Genomic DNA, 21953 nt, shown 5'->3' with positions numbered 1-21953 from the left:
TGTGTTGTATATGCTTATATGATTATGCAAATCTCTATTGCCACACAGATTGCAGAGCTGTCCTAAATTAGGTGACCATACTATATGTAGAGCCAGCCATGTTGTATGTTGATTTGGTTAGGGTAAGCTAATTTTAGAACTGATGGCTGATGGAAACATTCCATACATTGTTTTGGAATTTGAACATTGACACAGGTCAGTGTAGACAAATGTTTGCTGCCAGTGTCCAAACTTTGGTATGTCATCATTTGAAATAGAGTACATGATGGTTATTTAAATTTTCAGGCTCTGAAGTAGTTTGTGTTGAAGTTAACGTTATGCTTAAAGGTTGTGCGTCATGAAATAATTAGTGTGTTTTGGTCGGTTGGTGAGGTGTTGGATTTTTTTGCTAGGCTTTTGTTGAATATCAGACTAAACTATTGCTAGATCATCATCATAATCATCTTCATCTTCATCATTTTACTATAAAGTTACTCAAGTATATTGTTTGTAGACTGGAGATTAGCCATCCTGCTTTCACAGTCTAAGATCCAGTAAACTATTTGTTCAGAAATGAAAGGCCAAGAGGACATTTCAGCCTACAATCCTATCATTTAATCCTTGCGGTTGGAGTGTATGGAGACCAAAAATCCACCATAAATCAAGAGACCTTCTTTTCTTGGTGGTCTGTTCAGAGTATGGATACGCTCTGAGTTGTATGATTATGTCAAATTTTCAATTATTCTTGCCATGATGTTCCAAATGAAAGTGGAATGCAACAGGTTTGTCATGCTTGTGAGTGATATCATCATAATATTCATTTAATTGGATCTGAAACATCCTTTGGCTTCACCAACGTAGTTTCTTTTAGCGTTTGCAAGTGAGGAGGTATACTACATTACGAGATACGCAAGTGTACCTTCATATTTTGAAGACCTTTCTGTGATTGAACTTGTAAAGTGTCACTGCCTGTTAGTACATTGCAAATTTTACTGTTGTCTCTGTCACATGTGTTGTCAACAAAAGTTGACAATTTGGCCACTGATCTGTGGTAATAAGTAAGGCTGGCTTCAAGTGATCCTTGAGGGTTTTTTTCTGCGGTAGGCAGTAATATGTGGTGAGGTAAAAATGGCTTGATGGGTGTCTGAGTCACTTAATAGGTGCCAACAGTTTTGACAATGGTATTCCATATTCATGGCATTATTGTAGCTAACTAGAACCAGTCTGTTGTTTTTGCGGGGTTCTTTAGTTTGAGAAGATAACAGAGTTTGTGTCCTCTGAGTCGGACCTGTTTTTGTTTTGTTAAGTGCGAAGCATGGGATATTGTATTAGGCTCCATTCACTAGATTCTTTTCATATTTGGCACCTAGGTTCACCATTGTGAAAGACAGGTCCCAGTCAGGTTTGGTGACCTTTACCTTCATTTTGAGGTTTACAAGGGGACTTTAACCTTTTACCCTTATCAGCGGGTTGAGGTTGAGGCTGTGTTTTTTATATTCCTCTGGTGTTGAACTAATGCGTTGCAATCTTAGGAATTGACTGAAAGGGCCTTTCAGTTTGATGTGTCAGGGTGACATGATGTGTCCTGCAAATAACAGTGCATGTCAGTATGTTTACAATAAAGTTTGAATTCCGGTGTTTGGAGGTCTTTATTGTATGATACCCATATGCCTAGGAATGAAACCTTGTAGCCAAAGAATTCAGCTGTGAACTATTATGATTATTGTGGAAGGTTTCTAGGCATTGTTGTCCTAGTGTCCATACCATACATGAACCTTACATAGATGTAGGGTTTATCGGTGTGTTGTGCACGAAGCTTCTCTTCTACTTGCCCCATAAGTATGTTAGCATGAGGATGCTAGTTTAGTTCCCATTGATGTACCGCCGACTTGGAGGTAGTGAATACCATTAAAGATAAAGTTCTTTTTTTGTGTAGGACCAGTCTGAAGAGGTTAAGAATGGCCGTTGGGGTGATTAGCCAGTCAGTTTTGTGCCGTCTGGATCGCTTGGGCTACTGCTCGTAGTCCTTAACCGTGTGGAATATTTGTGTAAAGAGAGATGACATCCATAGTGACCAGGATGTCTGGGTCAGCAGGAAGATTACCTGATTCTAATCTTTTAATAAAGTGTCTTGTGTTCTTCCTTAAAACTACTGATTTTTTGGGCAGGTGTGTTCCCATTGATGATGGGTCTGCCGGGAGCTTCCATGGGAGTAAGACATTTACAGAAGAAGGTAAATTCTCCCTGCATGGCAGTTGTTTGGGAGGAAGCTCATAAAAGCTATGTGGGATACTTCATCCTTCAAGTAAAATTGTGGGGTCTCTACTAAAGTACTCTCGGAAATACGGAAATAGAAAAGAAATGTTTTGGGGCTGTTACTCTCTATCCCTCAAATTTACACTACTGCAAAAAGTATATGTCAAAATAACTCACTTCGGTCTTATTTGGCATTCAGTGTAATGTGAAGAGGATCTCTAGAAAAGCATGTGTACTTGTAAAATCGGGCAAAATTTTTAAAATATAAGAATAGTTGCTGAAAACAATAGATCAGACGATAAATGTCAGTTAGGTTGCTCAGCCTGGTATGACAATGGAAGTCGATTTACCTGGCATGAAACGCACACCCTGCATACGGGGTCATCCCAAAGATATTTTTTGTTTTTTCATGTGTTGAAAAGTTGAAATATGTGCCAATCATAACATATAAAAATAATATAAGATTGTAAAAACGTATATTTTTATTTTTGAAAATTATTGACCAGAGATTTGAGCCCCAGTGGCTGAATATGCCTTTCTTTTATGAAGTTTATGTTAAGATATGTAAAAGAGTGATACATGTTAGGACATGCCATGTACTTCCCTACATTAATTCCCCTGTGGGATTATCATGTCTTAGGTGATATCTCTATCCCACAGACGGACCGAACCATCGTCTGTTTCACCCGTCCTGGTTTTGTTTTGAGACGACCCTCCTACCTGAGGTTCTTGAGAGGCATTTAGAAGTCGGTATTCTAATATACGACAAAATGTTATGGATGTCAGCTTCTTTATTGTTTTCACAACGTATTCAGGGCTATTCCTTGCCCCTTCGTCAGGTGGATGACCTCATACCTCTTTACTTTTATTGTGATAGTGAGATTCCATGGTAGCTACATCCTTAATAGTTTCAGCATTGAAATTATTGATCACATCAGCTATCCTATATAATGAAGCCATGTCTAATTTGAAAATGGGCATTTAAAAAGTGCCCTTTGTAATACAATATCATCATAATAATATGTATAAAGCCATGTTATGTTCAAAGTAAGCCCCTTTGGACTTCAGGGAAAAAATGCATTGCTCATTTCTGCACTAATCTCGCCTCAGTAAAATCCTTTTTTCACATTTCCAATCTCCCTACCAATGTGGCTGTGTTTATTTTGAACTCATTTTATCAGATATTTCACACTTTCACATATCAACACCAGAAATTGTGGTGATAAACATGAAAAAAAACCCCAGTTTTGTTTCTATTTCCTACAGTACTATAATTTCAGCACTGTGTGACTGGATGGAGTCATTGACTAATATTCCATAAAACTTAGCGTCAGTATGTCGTCTTTCAGCTTCTTTGATGTAATCCTTTGTGTTTTGGATTACTACAGCTGAGCCGTTATTGGTTTTTTATCCCCCCGGCATGTAATGCGGGGGGATATAGTTGACGCCTTGTCTGTCCTTCCGTCTGTAATCATTTTGTTTCCGGAGCATAACTCACAAACCGTTCAATATTTTTAGACCAAACTTGATAAATATAGTAATCTCAGCCTATGGTTGTGCCTTTTGCTGTTTACAGATTTTTGGCATTTGTATTTTTTTTTGTTTTTCCATGGAACATTTGGGTGTTAGTCTAGTGGTGTGGCAGGCTTCGTTTCCAGAGCACAACTCAAAAACCGTTCAATATTTTTCTGCAAGCTTTGGTAGATATATCAGTTAGAACCTAAAGTGGTGTTTTTTGCTATGTACAGGGGTTTTTTTTATTTGTAATTTTCTTGGTTTCCATGGAAACGTTTCGGCCTTGCTCTCAAAAGTGAGAGGTGTGTTCTGTTTCCGGAGCTGAACTCAAAAACTTCCTAATATCTGTCAGTGTTACTTGGTAGATATGTGTGGCAGACCCCAAAGTGGTGCCTTTTGCTATTTACATGTTTTTCTGATTTATTATTTTCTCCGTTTCTATGGAAACATTTTGGACATAGTCTCAAAATGGAGGGATGGGCTTCGTTTCCGGAGCAGAATTCGAAAACCGTTCAATATTTTTCAGCAAAACTTGGTAGATATATCAATATAAAGTGGTGTTTTTTGCTATGTACAGGGTTTTTTTATATTATTTTCTCGGTTTCCATGGACACATTTCTGACTTACTCTCAAAAGCGAGAGATGTGTTCTGTTTCCGGAGCAGAACTCAAAAGCTGTTCAATATTTTTCTTCAAAACTTGGTAGATATTTTAGTCAGGAGCTGAAGTGGTGCCTTTTGCTATGTACAGGTTTTTTGTGATTTATTGTTTTCTTGGTTTCCATGGAAACCTTTCGGACTTCGAATCAAAATTGAGGGATGGGCTTCATTTCCGGAGCAGAACTTAAAAAACTCAATATTTTTCAGCAAAATGTGGTAGATATATCAGTCGGAACCTATAGTGGTGCCTTTTGGTATTTACAGGTTTTTGTGATTTTTCGAATCAAAATGGAGGGATGGACTTCGTTTCCAGAGCAGAATTAAAAAATGTTCAATATTTTTCTACAAAACTTGGTAGATATGTGTGGCAGACCCCTAAGTGGTGCCTGTTGTTACTTACAAGAATTTGTGATTTATTACTTATCAGTTTCCATGGAAACGTTTCGGACTTACTCTCAAAAGTGAGAGGTGTGTTCCATTTCCGGAGCAGAACTCAAAAACTTCTTAATATCTGTCAGTAAAACTTGTGCCTTTTGCTATTTAGAGGTTTTTATGATGTATTATTTTCTCTTTTCTGTGAACACATTCCTGACTTGCTTTCCGGAGCTCAACTCGAAAACCATTTCATATCTTTCAACAGATCTTGATATTGTGACTTTGCTGATTACAGATATATGGTGTTTAGAATTTTCATGAATTCCATGGAAACAATTCAAACTTAGTCTAATAAAACCAGTAATTGTGAGATGTGTCCTTTCATTGGGGGCCGGGGGGATATGTCATCTTCTGATGACTCTTGTTTGAAAATAGAAATATGAATTGTCCCTTCTACACACTAGGTGAACAAATAAGAATATATGTTAACATATGTACAGATCTCTTCACCCAGCAAACCTAAGATTGTGAGTGACGCACAGCTTCAACTTGACAGCCAATTTGTTTCAATGCCTGAAAGACTCATCCAACATGACTGGCTAAACTAAAGTTAATGCCTCTAGAATGCTGGCTGTATTTGTGTATCTCCCAAGAATATTTGCAGGAAATACATGTTTTCGAATATTTTGAGTTATTTGGGCAAAATGTCTGAAACTAAAACAGTAAATGAAAGTTCAACAATTAATACTATTTTCATGTTACTCTAATTTGAAATAGCACAACTGAAACCAGAAGACCATCAGCATTTACCCGATACGAGACATAAATCTTGCTGTGAACATGTCAAATTTGAGTTGACTAAAATAACTACATGCATATGTGTGGATGCATTAAACTGATTCAGCTTGCTCCAGTTTTACAGAGCAATGCTGTGGACGCCAGGCCAAAGCATATGGCTATGCCGCCACTCGAACACATTATACACACATAATGTCAACCACAAAACAAGGCAACATCTAGTGCCATACCATGGCTAAAACATACTGCCTCGGAAAACAGATTTTCTATCCACTGTATAATATAAGCAGTTGTCCCATAACAAAAACAAAACAAAAGCTGTTACATAAAGAGGTGTTTACTGAGATACAGTTTATCGGATGTACAGCAAGTGATGCAACATGGTCAATATACACTGATGTGATTATTTCTTCAAGGCCGAGTCCTTAATACAAGATTATACACAACACAATGTGTGCGAGCAATACCTTAAGTAGATAAAACAATTAGAATTCCATCAACATAATTTCCAACACTTGATCATTAAGTTTTCAGACTGGCCTAAAACATTTCATATCCCTTACAACTTAGAAAGGTTCCTGACATTATGTACACATAAAAGTAAGCCACGTATGAAACTATGTCAATCCAGTCAGTTACAGGGCTGCAACACCATTTCAAGCCATAGAAGTATCCCATAAAAGTATAATGTAGAAAAGGTGATGTCATGACAAACATGTAAGTGAGGATGTTTCCCCTCATTCCTCCCGCTGAGACATGAAATAAGCATTGACTGACGCCTGGGGAGAAGCTGGATCAATGATCACAGGCAATGCATCTATTACTTGACAGTCAAGTGTTGTATATCTGCTTGCTGTGTTTATGCTAATGTTGTGTCCATGTCACAAATAAAACTTTCCACAATAAGCAGCAGTTCACTTCAGAACGCTGTGTAGTTTGGATTTCCTCCCATTACATTGTTGTTCATTCCGCCCATATTGTTGCCATAGCCACCACCTCCACCGCCACCTCCACCTCCCATGTAACTATTCATGTTTCCTGTAAAACGAAAATGAACAAATGTTTAGTGTTTTGGTTGAGGATCAGGACAACATTACAAGAATATTTACCCAATTGTATCATTCATGAAATACAAGTGATTTCCACTAATATGACAATAAAGAAGAAAAAAGACATGGGGTACAACACAGTTCATGCAATATCCTGCTAAGAGTTTGAAAAGTGTTAAAGGTAACAAGACCAAGGTCACCTAAATCAACTGGTGATGTTGTCTATAAAGGTTGTCTATACTCACAACCTACTATCTCAATGACTTGGCAATACAAGAAACAATACAATGTCCAGAATGCCGCGAACCTGCCCCTAAAAAACTGAATTGTAGGACCAAACAAAATATCTTGTGTTATTCATCCTCACCTTGATAACCACCGCCGCCACCTCCTCCAAAGTTGTTACCATTATTTCCATAGTTACCACCGCCCCCACCATATCCACCAGAGTTCCCAAAGCCACTGCCCATGTTGCCACCTCCACCAAAACCACTCCCACCCATTTGTCCAGAGCCAAATCCTCCTCCACCACCCCCGCGTTCAGCTGGAGCGGAGTTCAGGAACAGTTCAATGTAGCGGTGCTCTGTAACCAATGAAGGATAATGCATCATTACTAATAACAGTAAATAACACAAATTTATGAACACTTCATGATTTTCCTGTATTCAATATGATTTCCGATCACTGGTTTAGGACCTTTTATGAAATCAGATGTCAAGACTTGAGAGTCTTACATGCCTTTTCAACACTGGTTTGTATCTCTCCAAAACTCTGTAGCGTTATTACTTGTAAAGTTTTAATTCACATCTTATTTTATCCTAAACAAAAAAGACGGTGTTATTCCAGCAATGTACATCTACCCAATTAATACATACGCATATTTGACTTATGTTTCTTCATGGCCTCAACAGCTTCTTGATGAGAGGCAAAGTCAACATTTGCTTCACCAGTTGGTCGGCCATTTGGGGCATATTCAAATTCAACCTTCACAGGGCGGATTGGGCTGAAGAACTGAAATCAAAATTTGGGGCATATTAAAATTCAACCTTCACAAGGCGGATTGGGCTGAAGAACTGAAATCAAAAACAATCTTTTTACAGTTCATGCCAAAGCAAAGCATTGTACAATTTAAGGAAGACAACTGCATGAACTGCATGCGGTAATGATGCAGTCAAGGTATTCCAAGTTTCTGGCTGGTACAGTCAAGTAACTCAAGTAGTGAGTGAGTGAGTTTAGTTTTATGCCGCACTAGGCAATATTCCAGCTATATGGTAGCTGTTGCAAATAATCAAGTCTAGACCAGACAAGTGAGTGACCAACAGAATGAGCATCAATCTGCACAACTGGGAATGTGTCAATCAAGTCAGCGAGTCTGACCAACAGATCCCTTTGGTCACCTCTTATGACAAGCAGTCACCTTTTATGGCAAGCATGGGTTGCTGACAACCTATTCTACTGCGGATCTTTACAAGTCATTAACTGAAGTATCATACGAACTCACATCATACACATCCTGTTCAATGGCCTGGAATGGAAGGCCTCGCATATGTACAGAATGTCCAGTGTCACTAATGTAATGACTGCCTGGAGTGGCTCCACGGGGTCTGTCCATATTCATCCGGCCCCGCTGATTATTGCCCCTCATGCCGCCACCTCCGCCGACACCACCACCTCCTCCACCGCCACCTCCTCGACGGTTTCCACCCCCAAATCCCATACCACCGCCATATCCTCCACTGTAATCATCAAAGTCATCTTCAAAGTAACCTGAAAAAGGGAAAAGAATGATAATAAGAAACACTGACCCAAATATGAAAGCTAATACTACAGCAACAAAAACATACGTCGGACATTCTTACCTTTGACATTTCTGCCACCTCGCCCACGGCCGTATCCTCCCATTCCCATACCGCCGCCGCCACCACCACCACCACCGCCGCCTCCCCCTCCTCCCATGTTGCCCATGCCCATGCCGCCAAAGCGGTCATTGCGATCATAGGGCCCTGGGCGTCCCATGGACCCTCCCATCATAGGCCTCATCCGTTGCTGGCCCATGGCGTTGTAGGCCTCACCCATGCTGCTTTTGAAGATCTCTATGTACCTGAAAGGTGCCAATCAACCTGCTGTAGTCTGTGGACAAAATATCCACGTACATCCTAGCATCATAACAGAATGAACAATTGTATATTAATCAGGGGCTTCATGTTCTTATTCCTTTCCCCGATTTGAATCAATAACCTTGGTTACATAATCTATTACAATAACAAATGCAATCCTTGCTGTATAACATACAATAGCACATTCACTTTAATCACATAGACGTTATTAATTGCTTAATTTCATGTTACACAACTATCAAAGGATAATCAATTGTTTACTACTGGATTTCAAAAAGAATCCATTACATGTTATAATAAAGAGACTGAAACATTCACACAACTTTCTCACCACACAACTCTTCTCTCAACAGTACATATATTGAAGTTTTTAGTATTTACTATTCTCCAAGTACTTTTACATGACAAGCCTAATATATCATAATCATACTAGGACACATCAATCATTCAGAATGGTAACAGTTATAATTGACTACAGTAACACAAGTGTCTAAAATTTATTGCCATCACTCCAAACATCAACAGAAAATTCCTTGTATCCACCATCCACCCGGCCCATTGGGACCCCAACCATCCATACCCACTCTGCCCAGTAGCATCCAAGAGAAAGAAGTAAAGTTAGCGATGTTGCAGACGGTGGAACGCGACTGTCCCTCCCGCTGCTGTCATCAGCCCAGCCTCCCACCTGTGCCCTATCCTTTCCTTGTGTTTACCCAGGGCTTTTTCTGCTATGTCTTGGGATGCAAACTGGACATACGCCTCCCCCGTGCTGCGCCCCTGCCGATCCTCAGGTAGCATTATCCCATTGGGTACAATCTCCAACCCTACAGACCCACCCAACAAAAACAGAGCATAGCAATCTCAGTCCGATGGTAGTGCAACATAGAACATGAAGTAGTTATCAGAGTAGCATGTATGTAGTTGTGTGTAAAATGTCTGCAGTGTGCACCTGTTACCTGCAGGTACTTTAATTTGGCAGCACCAATCAAAATAGCACCAGTCAGAGAGTGCCAAGAGAACAATTATCTTTCTTTTTGTCAAACTGTTTTGATGCTTAAAGTTTGTCATATAGCTCCAGTCAGAGAGTGCCAAGAGAACAATTATCTTTCTTTTTGTCAAACTGTTTTGATGCTTAAAGTTTGTCATATTTAGTAATAGGATACCAAGTGGTTCAAAATGTTTCAATCAACTTCTGTCAAAAATGTCACTGGCCAGTAGTATGTATCAAAATTGGATCTTCTCAAATACTTCATTTAATGCAAATGTGTGAATGTGAAAATTATATAACCAAAAAACAATTGTCTTCATTACAATTTTCTCAAAGCTGAAACCAAAATTCGGTAATGTTTTTGAAGTGCTGAATTATTGTCAACTGTATCATGTCTGTCAAATCCAATGACATAAAACGCTGACAATACCTACAACAGATTTTAATTTTTGTTATCCACAATCTTATACCATTAATGACAATAACTTCTATTGATGTTGTGATAAGATCGATTTAAGAAAAGACAATTGTTTAAAAAGTAGCTTGTCTTTAATGGTGTTTGATGTGTTGTTTACAATTACATCCCTTGAACCTTCTCAGCAGCCGGCAGTGCCACTGCCACTGACATCACAAGTTCAGTTGAAACACCGACTAATGAAGGCAGTCACAAACAAACAAGTCCAAACAATGCATCTGACACTGTGGTCAAAAGACAACAATTGCTAGTACTTTTCAAACTGTCCTGAGGAAAACCAGTACCAAAAGGTCATTTCTTGAAACCATTCCTTCACAATCCTTAACTGTGCGCACTGCATGTTTGTTCATTCTTCAAACCATTGTCCATGAACTGAGTTTTAATGGTATTATTGATGGATCCTCATTATCCATCTCAAATCAAGAAATGGTACCCTTCATTTTAGTGCTTTCCATCGCTGAATCGATCTTATCACCATTTAACATACACAGTTGTATATTACACAAGCAGACAATTACATCTTTACCATAATCCCACTTCGTCAGTTAAACACTTTACAAATTAGCTTAATATTTTTTTAACAAAATACATTACATTTGCAAAGTTCATTTATTCACTTTACAAAAATGTGAATGCTATACATGTGAAAGCATGAGACATACCTGTGAAAAATTGAGCAATTTCTTCTTTGGAGCAGCCAAATGGGAGCCCTCTTAGCCTGACAACTGCCTCAGTGGGTGCCTGCTGATTGGGCCCTGCCCGTTTGATCACCCAGTCCATCTCACTTTTCTTAGACCGAAATACTGAAAATAAATGCCAAGGTGGTACTTCCCATACACTAGAGATTCATACGAAAAGGTGTAAATTAGGAATTCTCTCCAAAAGGTCATGTCGTAACTGTAATGTTAAAATATGTAATGTAAGATTTGGGTCCTGAGATTCAAATACTACAGCAAGGGATATATTTCTATGACAGAAAAACTCGGAGAAAACATATACAATGGTGGTTACCTGTGTGTGCACCCTTGTCTCACCTTCAATATATCTCTGTCCCATGTGTTCATTGTTCTTCTTGACAGCCTGCTCTACATCATCATCATTCATAAACTCTACAAATGCCTCTCCACTGGGACGTCCTTCACGGGAAAATGTGAAATGGACGTTGCGTATTCCACAGCTTTCCGGATCTTCAGTTGAAGGAAAAACAAAATTTTTGTTAAAGAAAACAGTCAAAGAGTGGCATAATTTTAACTTATAAACATTTATTCCCCTTTTGCATTTACACATAACAACAAATCCTTCCTCAGTCTATATGAAGCTGCTCATACTGAATCTCCAAAACCCAAGAAAGTTAACATTAAAGAATATGAATACATTTTAACTCCCTCAGTCACACATTGTGATTTCTGCCCCTAATACTGAAAAGCACACAATATATATATGGAATGGCCATGACAGTAACTTACGCCACTACAGCTTACCAAGACATGTGTGAAGACATTCAACACAGATGAGTACTAATCTACAGCTAGTTATGGACAATGTATCTCCTGGAGGAATATAGGTGACAGACATTCTGTTTCATGCAAATGCAAATGACTCCTAAAATTCCTTACTATTGTATGGCACCTAAACCTTTACTGACACAATACAGTGGTTGCCATAAGCAGAAACATACTTGGACCTTTTTCTTCACTTACCAACTTTAACATCTGGGTTTTCTTCCCCTACAAAACAAAATGAAAATGTGTATAGTTCAGTTTTAAAAATTAAACTTTTCAAACTTACCATGAGTTGGTTAAGGATTTCATTTGAATGTAAAATAGTTTCAGTTTAAGCTACACTATTGCAGTACGGACAGCGATTCTCTGAATACTTTCTGAAATTTTCTAACTTAGTAATGAACCAAACTAATAAAGATTTATATTAATCGTGAGTAAAAGTCATGTTTTTTGCATAAACCAGAGAACTGTTTGTCAGCGCATGAGCAACGGTCAGGTTGGAATGACAAAGTAGATGCAAGTAACAGCCCTATCAAGGAAAAGACTTCCTACTGAAAGAAATTACATTTAGCCAGCTCTGAAGACCAACATATACATTACATACCTGCAAAAAATCTGACAACTTCCTCAGGTGTAGCTGCCCATGGCAAACCTCGCAGTCTTACAACAAAGCCATCATCCTCGTGAGAACCCATGCCTTTGAGAATATAATATCAGTGTTAATAGTTCATGTGACTATGGCCTGAGCAAGATAGCATCTGCAGTAGAATTTGAATGTAGTCACTGACAGACTGGATTCAATATGAATACAAGACTAGCAAAATGAACCAATCTTGTAGGTCATGTCTATCCAGGAGTAATAAGGAATGCCTGCATACTGTTATGATATGTCAAAAGTCATCTTAAGGAAACCTGCTTGTTTCAAAATTTACCTTTTTCTTCAATATGTTCCTGGTTCAAGGTGGGGGGGGGGGGGGGGAGTTTTGTGTGAAAAATACAGGTTTCTGTGTTATGGTTCTAATCTCCAATAATCATGATTTGTAATGATTTTACCAACCATACACAATCTCCAAATATACAAGTCCTGATAATCCGATTCAATAACACTTAAAAGTTGCCCCACAATTTTCTTTTCTTACCATGAGTTCATGCGTACTTGTATAAGTGGTAAACCATGTTATAGTAGCATATACAATGTACATACTTTCTCTACAGGTAAACCATTATTTGCTCTAAGAGTTTAAGGTCATATATAACAATATTCTTTTTTCTTATTACCGTCCAACCCCAATATTTGACCCCACATAAAGATTTTTATACTTTTCTTTTACACTTGGCGAACTTTGACTCAAAATGTACGTAATTTTTTCTCACTTCTAATTTTGGATTTTCTATTTGTGATATGCTGTAAATTTTAAAAGAAATCAAGGGGTGGAAGTTGGAGTGGGGAGTAATCAAATAAAACGGAAAATAAAATCTTGAAAAAGGCATGAGAAACAAGCATGGTTTCTATGTGGCCTAACATGTCATACCAGATGTGGGGCAACAGAATTGTGAGCCCATGGGTTGTTGCCTAATGTACAATGACTAATCACACGACAATGGTTGCAAAGGCCATAAAAGTACGCTGTCTCTGAAACTCATAACGAAAGCATAAACAATGTTGCATTACCTAGTTTGTACAGACCGTATTGTCGAGTTTCAGCACAAGGAACTAACCGAAGCTTTGTTTCCATCGATTTTAAACAGACAATGAATATATCTAAAGAAAGAAATCCAGCCTGCAAAATTGAAGTCTGTGTGCCTGAAATCCGACGCCTATCAAAATGGAGCAACCATAAAGGAATCATTTATACCGGCTACGAGCCGGCGCATGTCTTACATCTCTTTGTCACGTTTACGCGCAAATTGTTGTTATATCAGAGCCTTCAGCTCACGTTAATTATTACAAATTGGATGTGCATTATGGAAAGTAATAAATCGCATTTTGCATACGAATACACTTAATACAAGCCGACATACCGACAATATGATATTTAAGCCTCGCGTCCTTCTGCTGAAAATATCTAACTTTCCAAAATGGCTACGCGGTCTTCTCCAGCATGTGCTTGCCGGAAATGACCGAACTACATTATGATTTCATTTTCTTTTTTTCTATATTTTTTACCAGAAAAGATTACATTTTTGTTAAGACAGATTTTAATAGGATTAACACGAAAATCATATATTTTTTGTATTACTAACGTTTATGGACGCTATACTTCCTTCCGGTTAGGGCATAAACATTCGATCGCCATATTGGTGACATTGTCAGTCGAGGGATAGCCATCAAAATCGACAATCATCTGCATTACTTATGTAGAAGTTTTGAAGTAAATAGTAGTTTTGAAGGGTCAACAATACAGCCAATTTACCCTTCAAGGAATTTTTGTGTGGTATCCGAAGATGAGCTTCCTTTTGTAAGTTTCCTGAGCAAACTATTCTTCTCAAAATGTTTGTTTACAAACACTAGTCACAGTTCTCATCTGCTGTAAAGGTTATTTGATTACATTTGATAATGACAGCAGATGCACCATGAAATGTAACGTTATGTTATATAGATGACAATTACTGAGAATGGTTTGCGTACATTTTGGTCTGTCTTTGTTACGCAAATATCTTCGTATCAGTTTGACAAATGCTTCCGGTTTCTAAGAGTCAATGTCAAAACGCACTTTTCCTCATGTGAGTGACCGCTAAGAAGCTTTGTTATTAAATGATGTGTAAATATATATGAAAGAGGAGAATTATGAGATTTTAGCAAGTTATACCTGAACAACCAAGTTATACATGATCCTGTTGTACCAGGCACTACCGGACGGATATGTACGTGCTGACATATTTAGCGCTAGGGGCTTGAACAGCGGACATTGGACAGGGGTACATTTTGTTGTACCAGGCACTACCGGACGGATATGCATGTGCTGACATATTTAGGGCTAGGGGCTTGAACAGTGGACAGCTGTACATTTGACTTGTCTGAATTTTCGACCTGTTTAAAGCATTATAATAATAGTCATTTTACAGGTCACATGCAACCAAAGAGTCATACATAATTAAAACACAATTATCATTCGTTCATGACATATAATATACATTGTTGATTGTGAGAAACCAAATAAACTAATTTATAAGCGTACAATCTCGAATCAAAAGTACAATATTTTGAACATGAGGTTTTCTTCCCTTGAAAGTATCTAAGTATCTAGAAAGGGGGTGCCCAAGGGCTAAGGATACAGCACCGCGCTCATTAGCAAGTCCTCAGGAGTCACCGGGTTGAGCGCCTGGTAAACTGCACTCTAGCCCATGGAGCATTTCGATATGGATTCATATACTGTTGTCAAGCAAGAGTGTTAACGATGTAAGAATCCATACCGAAAGGTCACATCATATACAGTAGAAGTTGTAATCCATAAATAATGTATATACAGATTTTGGGTTTTGTAAATACATGCTCTCTACATTTCCGTTCGATCCAGTCAATCTGTACCCAGATGGCAAAATACTGTGGCTGGAAGTATTGTACGTCCAAGTACAAAGAAGATCTTAGAACTGGTAATCTGAGTTTGCACCGGTTTCCGCCTGTTCTAGTCTTCTTGGAAAACAGATGCAGTTTGTTTGCAATCCACAAATATTACAACATGACATGTATTCAAGTGTCACACCTGCCTGTCTATGTAATTACGTAATTTGACAAGACAGAGACAGAACCCACATGCACGAGCTAAAGTCAATGTACCCTGTTTATGGTGTTTAGCCTGATAGGTGTTAAAGGTCACATGCAACGTAAGACTGATGCTCATGTTATTGATGACTGAATTGTCTGGTCCAGACTCGATTATTTACAGACCGCCACCTTATAGCTGGAATATTGCTGAGAGTGGCGTAAAACTAAACTCACACACTCACTCACTCAAACGATTCACTAATTTTCCCCCAGTGCAAGGGGAGTGGTTTCAACAACTATGCTGTGCTGTGCTCGCAACACATGTATAGTGAATAGGTTCGTGGAGCTTGAAACTGTATGCCTGACTAGAGTAGGAAGTCATGAGCAGTAATCTAATCTTGGTTGTGTTCACAAACAAGTAAATAATATATATGTTAGATATAAGAAACATGTTGATTGTGTTAAGCAGACACTGTCGCAGAGAAAACTCAGTGTATGGTTTATTCACAGCTATATGTCTGCCTGCCTGCCTTTCCGCTTATGACAATATGCAATGCTCATCATAAATCATTGACCATATCCAATTTGAAATTATCACCTATTGGGCTTATAGGCCATAAGCAAAGACCTGGCTAAGCGTATCAGCAAATGAACCAGTGACTAGGAAAAGGCTTTGTTACAACTGGGTGCACACCCACCGACTCTGGGTTCAGTATCACAGCTGCTTTCATTTCAAGGGAGGTAAACCCAAGTACAAAATATTGCACTTTAGATTTGTGATTATGTGCATATAATTTTGTTCATTTGATTTTTCTTAATCAGAAATGCATTTTATATATCATGAATAAGTGATAACTGTTTTAATTATGTATATTTTGGTTGCATGTGACCTTTAAGTCAAATGGCATGTGGTCAGTGATAGCACTTGGGCTTTGTCTGTTGTCATTAGCAGACAGGCAAGCAGACACATAGATGTCAACAGAAATTGAAAATTGACAGAGACAGCTCGTCACAATCAATATATTTTTCTATGTTTCCATAGACATATATGAAAACATTTTACTTTTCAAGCTGAGCAATTTTAGCAATGACATTAGTATTTCTAATGCTACACTTTCTTCAATCTTGGTTTGGAAATCTTAAGTATGAGGCCAGTGTATATTTATTACTGTAGACCCAAGATGCTTGTAACCACAAGAAACAACTCTGTTCTCCAACTTCAACCGTAGTGATAATCCTTGCACACATCACTTGCTGTGTTGTCGCTTTCTCATTTTCATACCGCAATAACCTAATCACTGAGCATGTGCTGGGGGGTTAATTAGTGAATCGTTTGAACTCCAATTTGTTATTTTTCAACTTTAAAAGTTGAATTTACTTTTGATAATTTGTTACTATTAGTCCATACTGAAATGTATCTGAACCTGTAAAGTTGTGTTTTGTGTTGCATCTGACCTTTAACAATAATGTAAATATTGGTACTGTGTTCTTGTGATGTTTTCATGTCGTGCCCCGTTTATCCAAACCTCAGATATCTGGAAAACCCGCCTTCCGAATGAAAATTCTTTAAAACGAATTCACAACTTGGTAAAATTACTCACCTTTCAGGAAATCCAGTTTCTGTAACCATACATTTTTCATTTTCAAATACAAAACACTAAATTATGTGCATTTTTGTCTTTTATATCCGGATGGTTGAGAACCTGTATGTTTACACACGCGATTACCGAGGGCCTCGCGTGACGTAACAAAGAAGTCGGCAGTCTTTGAAGCATGAGAAGATTAACTACCTCTGAGTAGCAAGGTGACACTGAGTTAATTGTGAGGCATGTCAATTTGTAGGTGACTATAATTAATGAATCCAGATGATCAAGCAAGCCTGGACAGCTGTGAGCGAAAAGACAATTGCTAACTGCTTTCATCATGTGGATATTATCCAATACAATGAGGAACCACAAGAAGACATGGCCTTGTCGGAACTTCGCGTTGTACTGCGATCCTGTGCACAAGTTGCAACTCTGACTGTTACAGACGATGATCTTGTGAATCTTGTGTCGACAGAGATGAACTGACCGGCGAAAGTCCTCTCGCTTTTCTATACAGCCAGTGCAAAAGACTATGATTGATTTCTTCCAGCGAGCATAACTGCATGAATAGGTATGAGACATTGTATGCACTGATATTTGTTTATGTGGAATCAATAAAGATTATGTCTGATACCTACTATGTTCATTTCTTTGTACGTTTCATTGTACATATGGCCCGTGATTCAGATATCAGAAAATTAGCATATCCGGACAGTTTCAGTAAAAACACAAGTGTTCGGATAAATGGGGCATGACTGCACTCAAAGTGTAATGCTATAACAAACCAGTCCTTCAGCTGTCATTGCTTTTGCCAAATTAGCAACTGTCATCCCACTTGTACAGCTGTTTCAAAAGCAATGTCTAATAGTGTGACATTTCCCCATCTTGGCAATGTCCCGACACAGTAGGGCAATTCCCCTCACCCATCACAAATATTGAACAAACACAAGTTGAGATGTTTTTGTGTGTACGTATATTAATACCATGTATTTGAAAAGAAGATACGTATTTATGATTATATATTATTATAGAGCAAATCTTTCTGTGCCACCAGCTGGCCGAAATTGTAATTCCAGCTCTCAGTTTAAGGATCAGACAGTCATTTGGTGTTTTACATCGGCTTCTGGCTGACACCAATCAGACAACATTTTACCAGAATATTTATACATTATTGTAAATCTCATCTTATCTTCAAGTTTTGTTCAGTCACGTGGCCTTTGCTATATGGGCACAGGAAGTCATTAACTGCTGTGAAAACTTTTGAGTCCCATATTGAAAACCATAGGGAATCATTATAAAAATAAAACCTTACTGACCAATATACCCCAAAATCACAGAATAGTTAATCCCATCGCCAATAACAAGTGAATACACAGATTACTTAATCCCATTGCCAATAACAAGTGATACTCACAGTGCACAGATTAGTTAATCCCATTGTCATTAACAACTGAATACACACAGTGCACAGAGTAGTTGATACATTGCCAATAACAAGTGAATTCACAGATTAGGTAATCCCATCACCCCGAACAAGTGAATACACACAATACACAAATTTGTTAATCCCATCACCCCTAACAAGTGAATACACACAATACACAAATTAGTTAATCCCATTGTTCCTAACAAGTGAATACACACAGTACACATTTTAGTTAATCCCATCACCCCAAACAAGTGAATACACCTAATAGTAATATATAGATTAGTGAATCCCATTGCTCCTAACAAGGGAATACACCTAATACACAGACTAGTTAATTCTATTACATCTATTGTAATGCAATGTTTATGAACAGTGGGGAATTGGCCTGCTGGTTACTAAACAGGTGTGGGGAAACTTCATGTGTGGAATTGTCCTTGTGGGAAATTGTCTTGATGGGGAAATTTTCTACACTTGTCTGATCAGACCGACGTAATATAGCTGGTGCAGCATTGAACAACAAGCTCAAACCAGTTTTACTCATGGCGTTCATTTTTTGCTGTTTATAGTGGAAGTAAAAACAACAAAACTTTCAAACCTAAGAAGAACATCCCAGAAGGAACTCATCAATATGACTTGATGAAACATGCGGCAGTTACCCTGGGAAGTGGTAACCTCCGTCTTGCTGTCATGCTTCCCGAGGGCGAGGACCTCAACGAGTGGGTGGCAGTTAACAGTGAGTAACCCTCTGGCTAGCCTGATGACATCCCTCATTGTCTCCAAGGTATACCTTCCCATCAGTGGCCACTAGACTCCTGGATGCCTGGATAATTGCATTACCTCCCTTTGATGGCTTTGCCATCTCACAGTAGCCAATCAGATAAGCTGTCACAACCAAGTTTGCCAGTGTCAACAACCGTCTCACAGTAGCCAATCAGATAAGCTGTCACAACCAAGCTTGGCAGTGTCAACAAAGATGGCAGTAAAAGTGAGGTTTCTTCACTGTACGGCATCCATGGTTTTAGAGTAGACTGATCGGAATATATACCCTGAAGATAAAAGGGATGGCCGAATAATGATGTAATGTAAGGTACTTGCACTATCTTTGATACCAGACTAACCACCCTTCACAACCAAATTGTGAGACAATGGTGATTGATAATTTCGAGGACATTTTCTTAAATTCATAGGTATAGATGTATGTATTTCAACAGAGTTGGGTAATGTTTATTGACCAGTGGCTGACTTGTTTAGATTAATTCCTGGTTTTAAAATACAGGAGGTAACAATCAGTGACCAGTGGCATATTTGAAGGGGAACCACCTTCTGTCCGTGTTTTGACTGATTGTGTATTTTCTACCAATGAAGCTATCTATAGGTAACACTACCTAGAAACTTACACCTACCAGTGAAGCCGTCTGTAGGTAACACTACCTAGAAACTTACACCTACCAGTGAAGCCATTTATAGGTAGCACTACCGAGTAACTTAAACCTACCAGTGAAGAAGCCATCTATAGGTAGCACTACCTAGAAACATACACCTACCAGTCAGTTACTATGGAAATCATTCACAAAAAACGTCTGGTTGTTCAGGAATGAAAAATGCAATGATCAATGTCAGTGTACAAAAGGAAGGGTGGCAGTCTTTCAAAATTTCAACTGCTTGTTATTTAGTCGTGACAAATTGACTTCCATTTTGTCAGATGATGGATCCAAGGTAATTTTCGGAATCTAATAGTAATGTACTTAAATGTTAAAGGACATGGCCAAGCATCTGTATCTGTATTTCCAACCCAGAAAGTGTCTGGATAGATGTTCTGACATTATTCTCTTCATCCCCAGCTGTTGACTTCTTCAACCAAATCAACATGCTGTATGGCACAATCACAGAGTTCTGCTCGGAGGAGTCATGTTCAGTCATGTCTGCGGGACCAAAATATGAGTACCACTGGGCAGATGGTCAGACCATCAAGAAGCCCATCAAATGCTCAGCTCCCAAGTATATCGATTACCTGATGACCTGGGTGCAGGACCAGCTGGATGATGAAACACTCTTTCCCTCGAAAATAGGTCAGTATTTGACTGTCACTGGATTATTTAATTGTTTTCTTGTTTGTCAGGTGTCTTTGCTTGGGGGCATTAGTAGTATAGGGAATGGGGGTTCTGGCTCACTTTCAAGAAATGTCTCTACAAAGCCTTATTTACTAAATAAGGCTTTGGTTGGGCCATTAGCTCTTGCTACTATTACCCCTACTATAAAAAAGTTGGCGGTAATTACTGTGCCTTGGTAGGAGGTAATACTGTGCCGTACGGTACGATCAATAATTCTTCTCTTACAAATCCCCTACCCGGCCCATCCCTCAAGTAGTATAAGTTAGGTTCGTCGGCTTTCATATCCACTTTATCTATGTTGTAAGTTTTGACTGACCATATGGAAACAACAGAACCCCTGATTCCTGCATTTCCTACCACAGGCCTCGGTCTTCCCCATAAGTATATATTCGCATCGGTATGGAGCGGGTCTCATGTTTACTTATATAGGTATTTTAGTTTAATTGCTTCGCAACCAACGCAGTAGCTGCTATACCCAACACTATGAAGCCCAGTTCACGATTCATTTGTCCCTTGGATGGTGTGTAGTACTGAGCGAGTGTGGGTTTATTGAGCGGTTCCAATTGTTTACCAGTTAGTAGATAGTATTCTTTCATTGCTTCATCGACATCGTAGAATGTTTTAATGGCATGGTTTTCACGCTTGAGTTGTTCGTTAATAAAATCGATCCTCTGGAGGCGTTTTTTAACGTACTCGTCCTGTGCTCTTTGTAATTTCTCAGTAGCGAGATCGTGTCGCTTCCTTTCTTCCTGTATTTCAGCCGCGTGATCATCTCGTAGTTTCGAGAAGAGGAAATTACTCCCGGAAAATGCCAGGGCATTCACTAACGCCCCACCGACCATCATAGCTATCGTGGCCATCCCTATATTTATTTCATTATATTATCAGGTATTATTCCTTGTTTTACTAGGATGTCTTTTGTGGCCATCGCCATACCAAGGTTCATTATGAGCATACCCATATCCTGCAGGTTGAAATCTAGCTTGATAGTTGGTTGTTTAAGCACCATTTTAGTCAACCGAGCGTACCCTACGGCTAGACTAGCGACCACTGTGGCGTGGTATGCGTCGTTGACGAACGTTTTCCCCTCAGACATTATGTATATGATATAAAATATTAAAATTATAACATGATATGCGGGTCGACGGTGGGGGTACCCCCCACACCCCCAACAGTGGGGGTTACCACCTCAGGTACCACCTCACGGTGAGGGTTTCCCTCACGTGTATATAACCACGAGATAGCCAAGGCAGCAGTTACACCTACAGCCAACAACAGTCGGGTTGGGTTGGTCACTTTATGTTGGTTACACCACCGTTTTTTACCGGCAGCTACTCTCTTAGGATTCTTCTGTCTGGTTACTGTTGAAGTGGTCTCCACCGTCACCTCGGGACTCACTGGTTCCGTCA

At 38.9% G+C, this 21953-nt stretch overlaps 3 protein-coding genes across 3 annotated transcripts in view; 2 read left to right on the top strand and 1 right to left on the bottom strand.

Annotated features, from left to right (window-relative positions):
* LOC137283671 (cytochrome c oxidase subunit 6B1-like) overlaps window positions 1-21953 on the top strand; it is a 292498-nt gene that overhangs the window by 6108 nt on the left and 264437 nt on the right. The gene's annotated exons all lie outside the window — the stretch shown is intronic.
* LOC137283167 (heterogeneous nuclear ribonucleoprotein H2-like) lies at window positions 5903-13835 on the bottom strand. Its single transcript, XM_067814610.1, has 11 exons — window positions 13735-13835; window positions 12317-12409; window positions 11911-11937; window positions 11245-11397; window positions 10873-11013; window positions 9433-9571; window positions 8490-8731; window positions 8132-8397; window positions 7506-7641; window positions 6998-7213; window positions 5903-6619 (listed from the first exon to the last, which is right to left on the bottom strand). Exons 2-11 carry the CDS (start codon window positions 12405-12407, stop codon window positions 6501-6503), a joined length of 1530 nt encoding a protein of 509 aa, XP_067670711.1. The 5' UTR covers window positions 12408-12409; window positions 13735-13835; the 3' UTR covers window positions 5903-6500.
* The window catches only part of LOC137285070 (MOB kinase activator 1B), a 54126-nt gene continuing 46163 nt past the window's right edge, over window positions 13991-21953 (top strand). Inside the window, exons 1-3 of the mRNA XM_067817272.1 lie at window positions 13991-14171; window positions 19000-19166; window positions 20275-20502. Of these exons, the coding sequence (XP_067673373.1) occupies window positions 14158-14171; window positions 19000-19166; window positions 20275-20502 (409 nt within the window). The 5' untranslated portion in view covers window positions 13991-14157. The remainder of the gene's footprint in view (window positions 14172-18999; window positions 19167-20274; window positions 20503-21953) is intronic.

Source organism: Haliotis asinina, chromosome 5 (assembly GCF_037392515.1).
Source record: "Haliotis asinina isolate JCU_RB_2024 chromosome 5, JCU_Hal_asi_v2, whole genome shotgun sequence".
In the NCBI taxonomy this organism is placed as follows: domain Eukaryota; kingdom Metazoa; phylum Mollusca; class Gastropoda; order Lepetellida; family Haliotidae; genus Haliotis; species Haliotis asinina.
Note: the sequence above shows the minus strand (reverse complement) of the source record. Positions and strands in the feature narration are given on the sequence as shown.

Excerpts from the sequence above, each read along its gene's own strand:
- LOC137283167 (XM_067814610.1), bottom strand. The coding sequence starts at position 12,407 with ATGGGTTCTCACGAGGATGATGGCTTTGTTGTAAGACTGCGAGGTTTG. Across the intron at positions 9,572-10,872 it reads AATTGCTCAATTTTTCACAG|GGTTGGAGATTGTACCCAAT; the intron begins GTATGTCTCATG and ends GTGGGTCTGTAG. Across the intron at positions 7,214-7,505 it reads GAAACATAAGTCAAATATGC|AGCACCGCTACATTGAACTG; the intron begins GTATGTATTAAT and ends CATTGGTTACAG.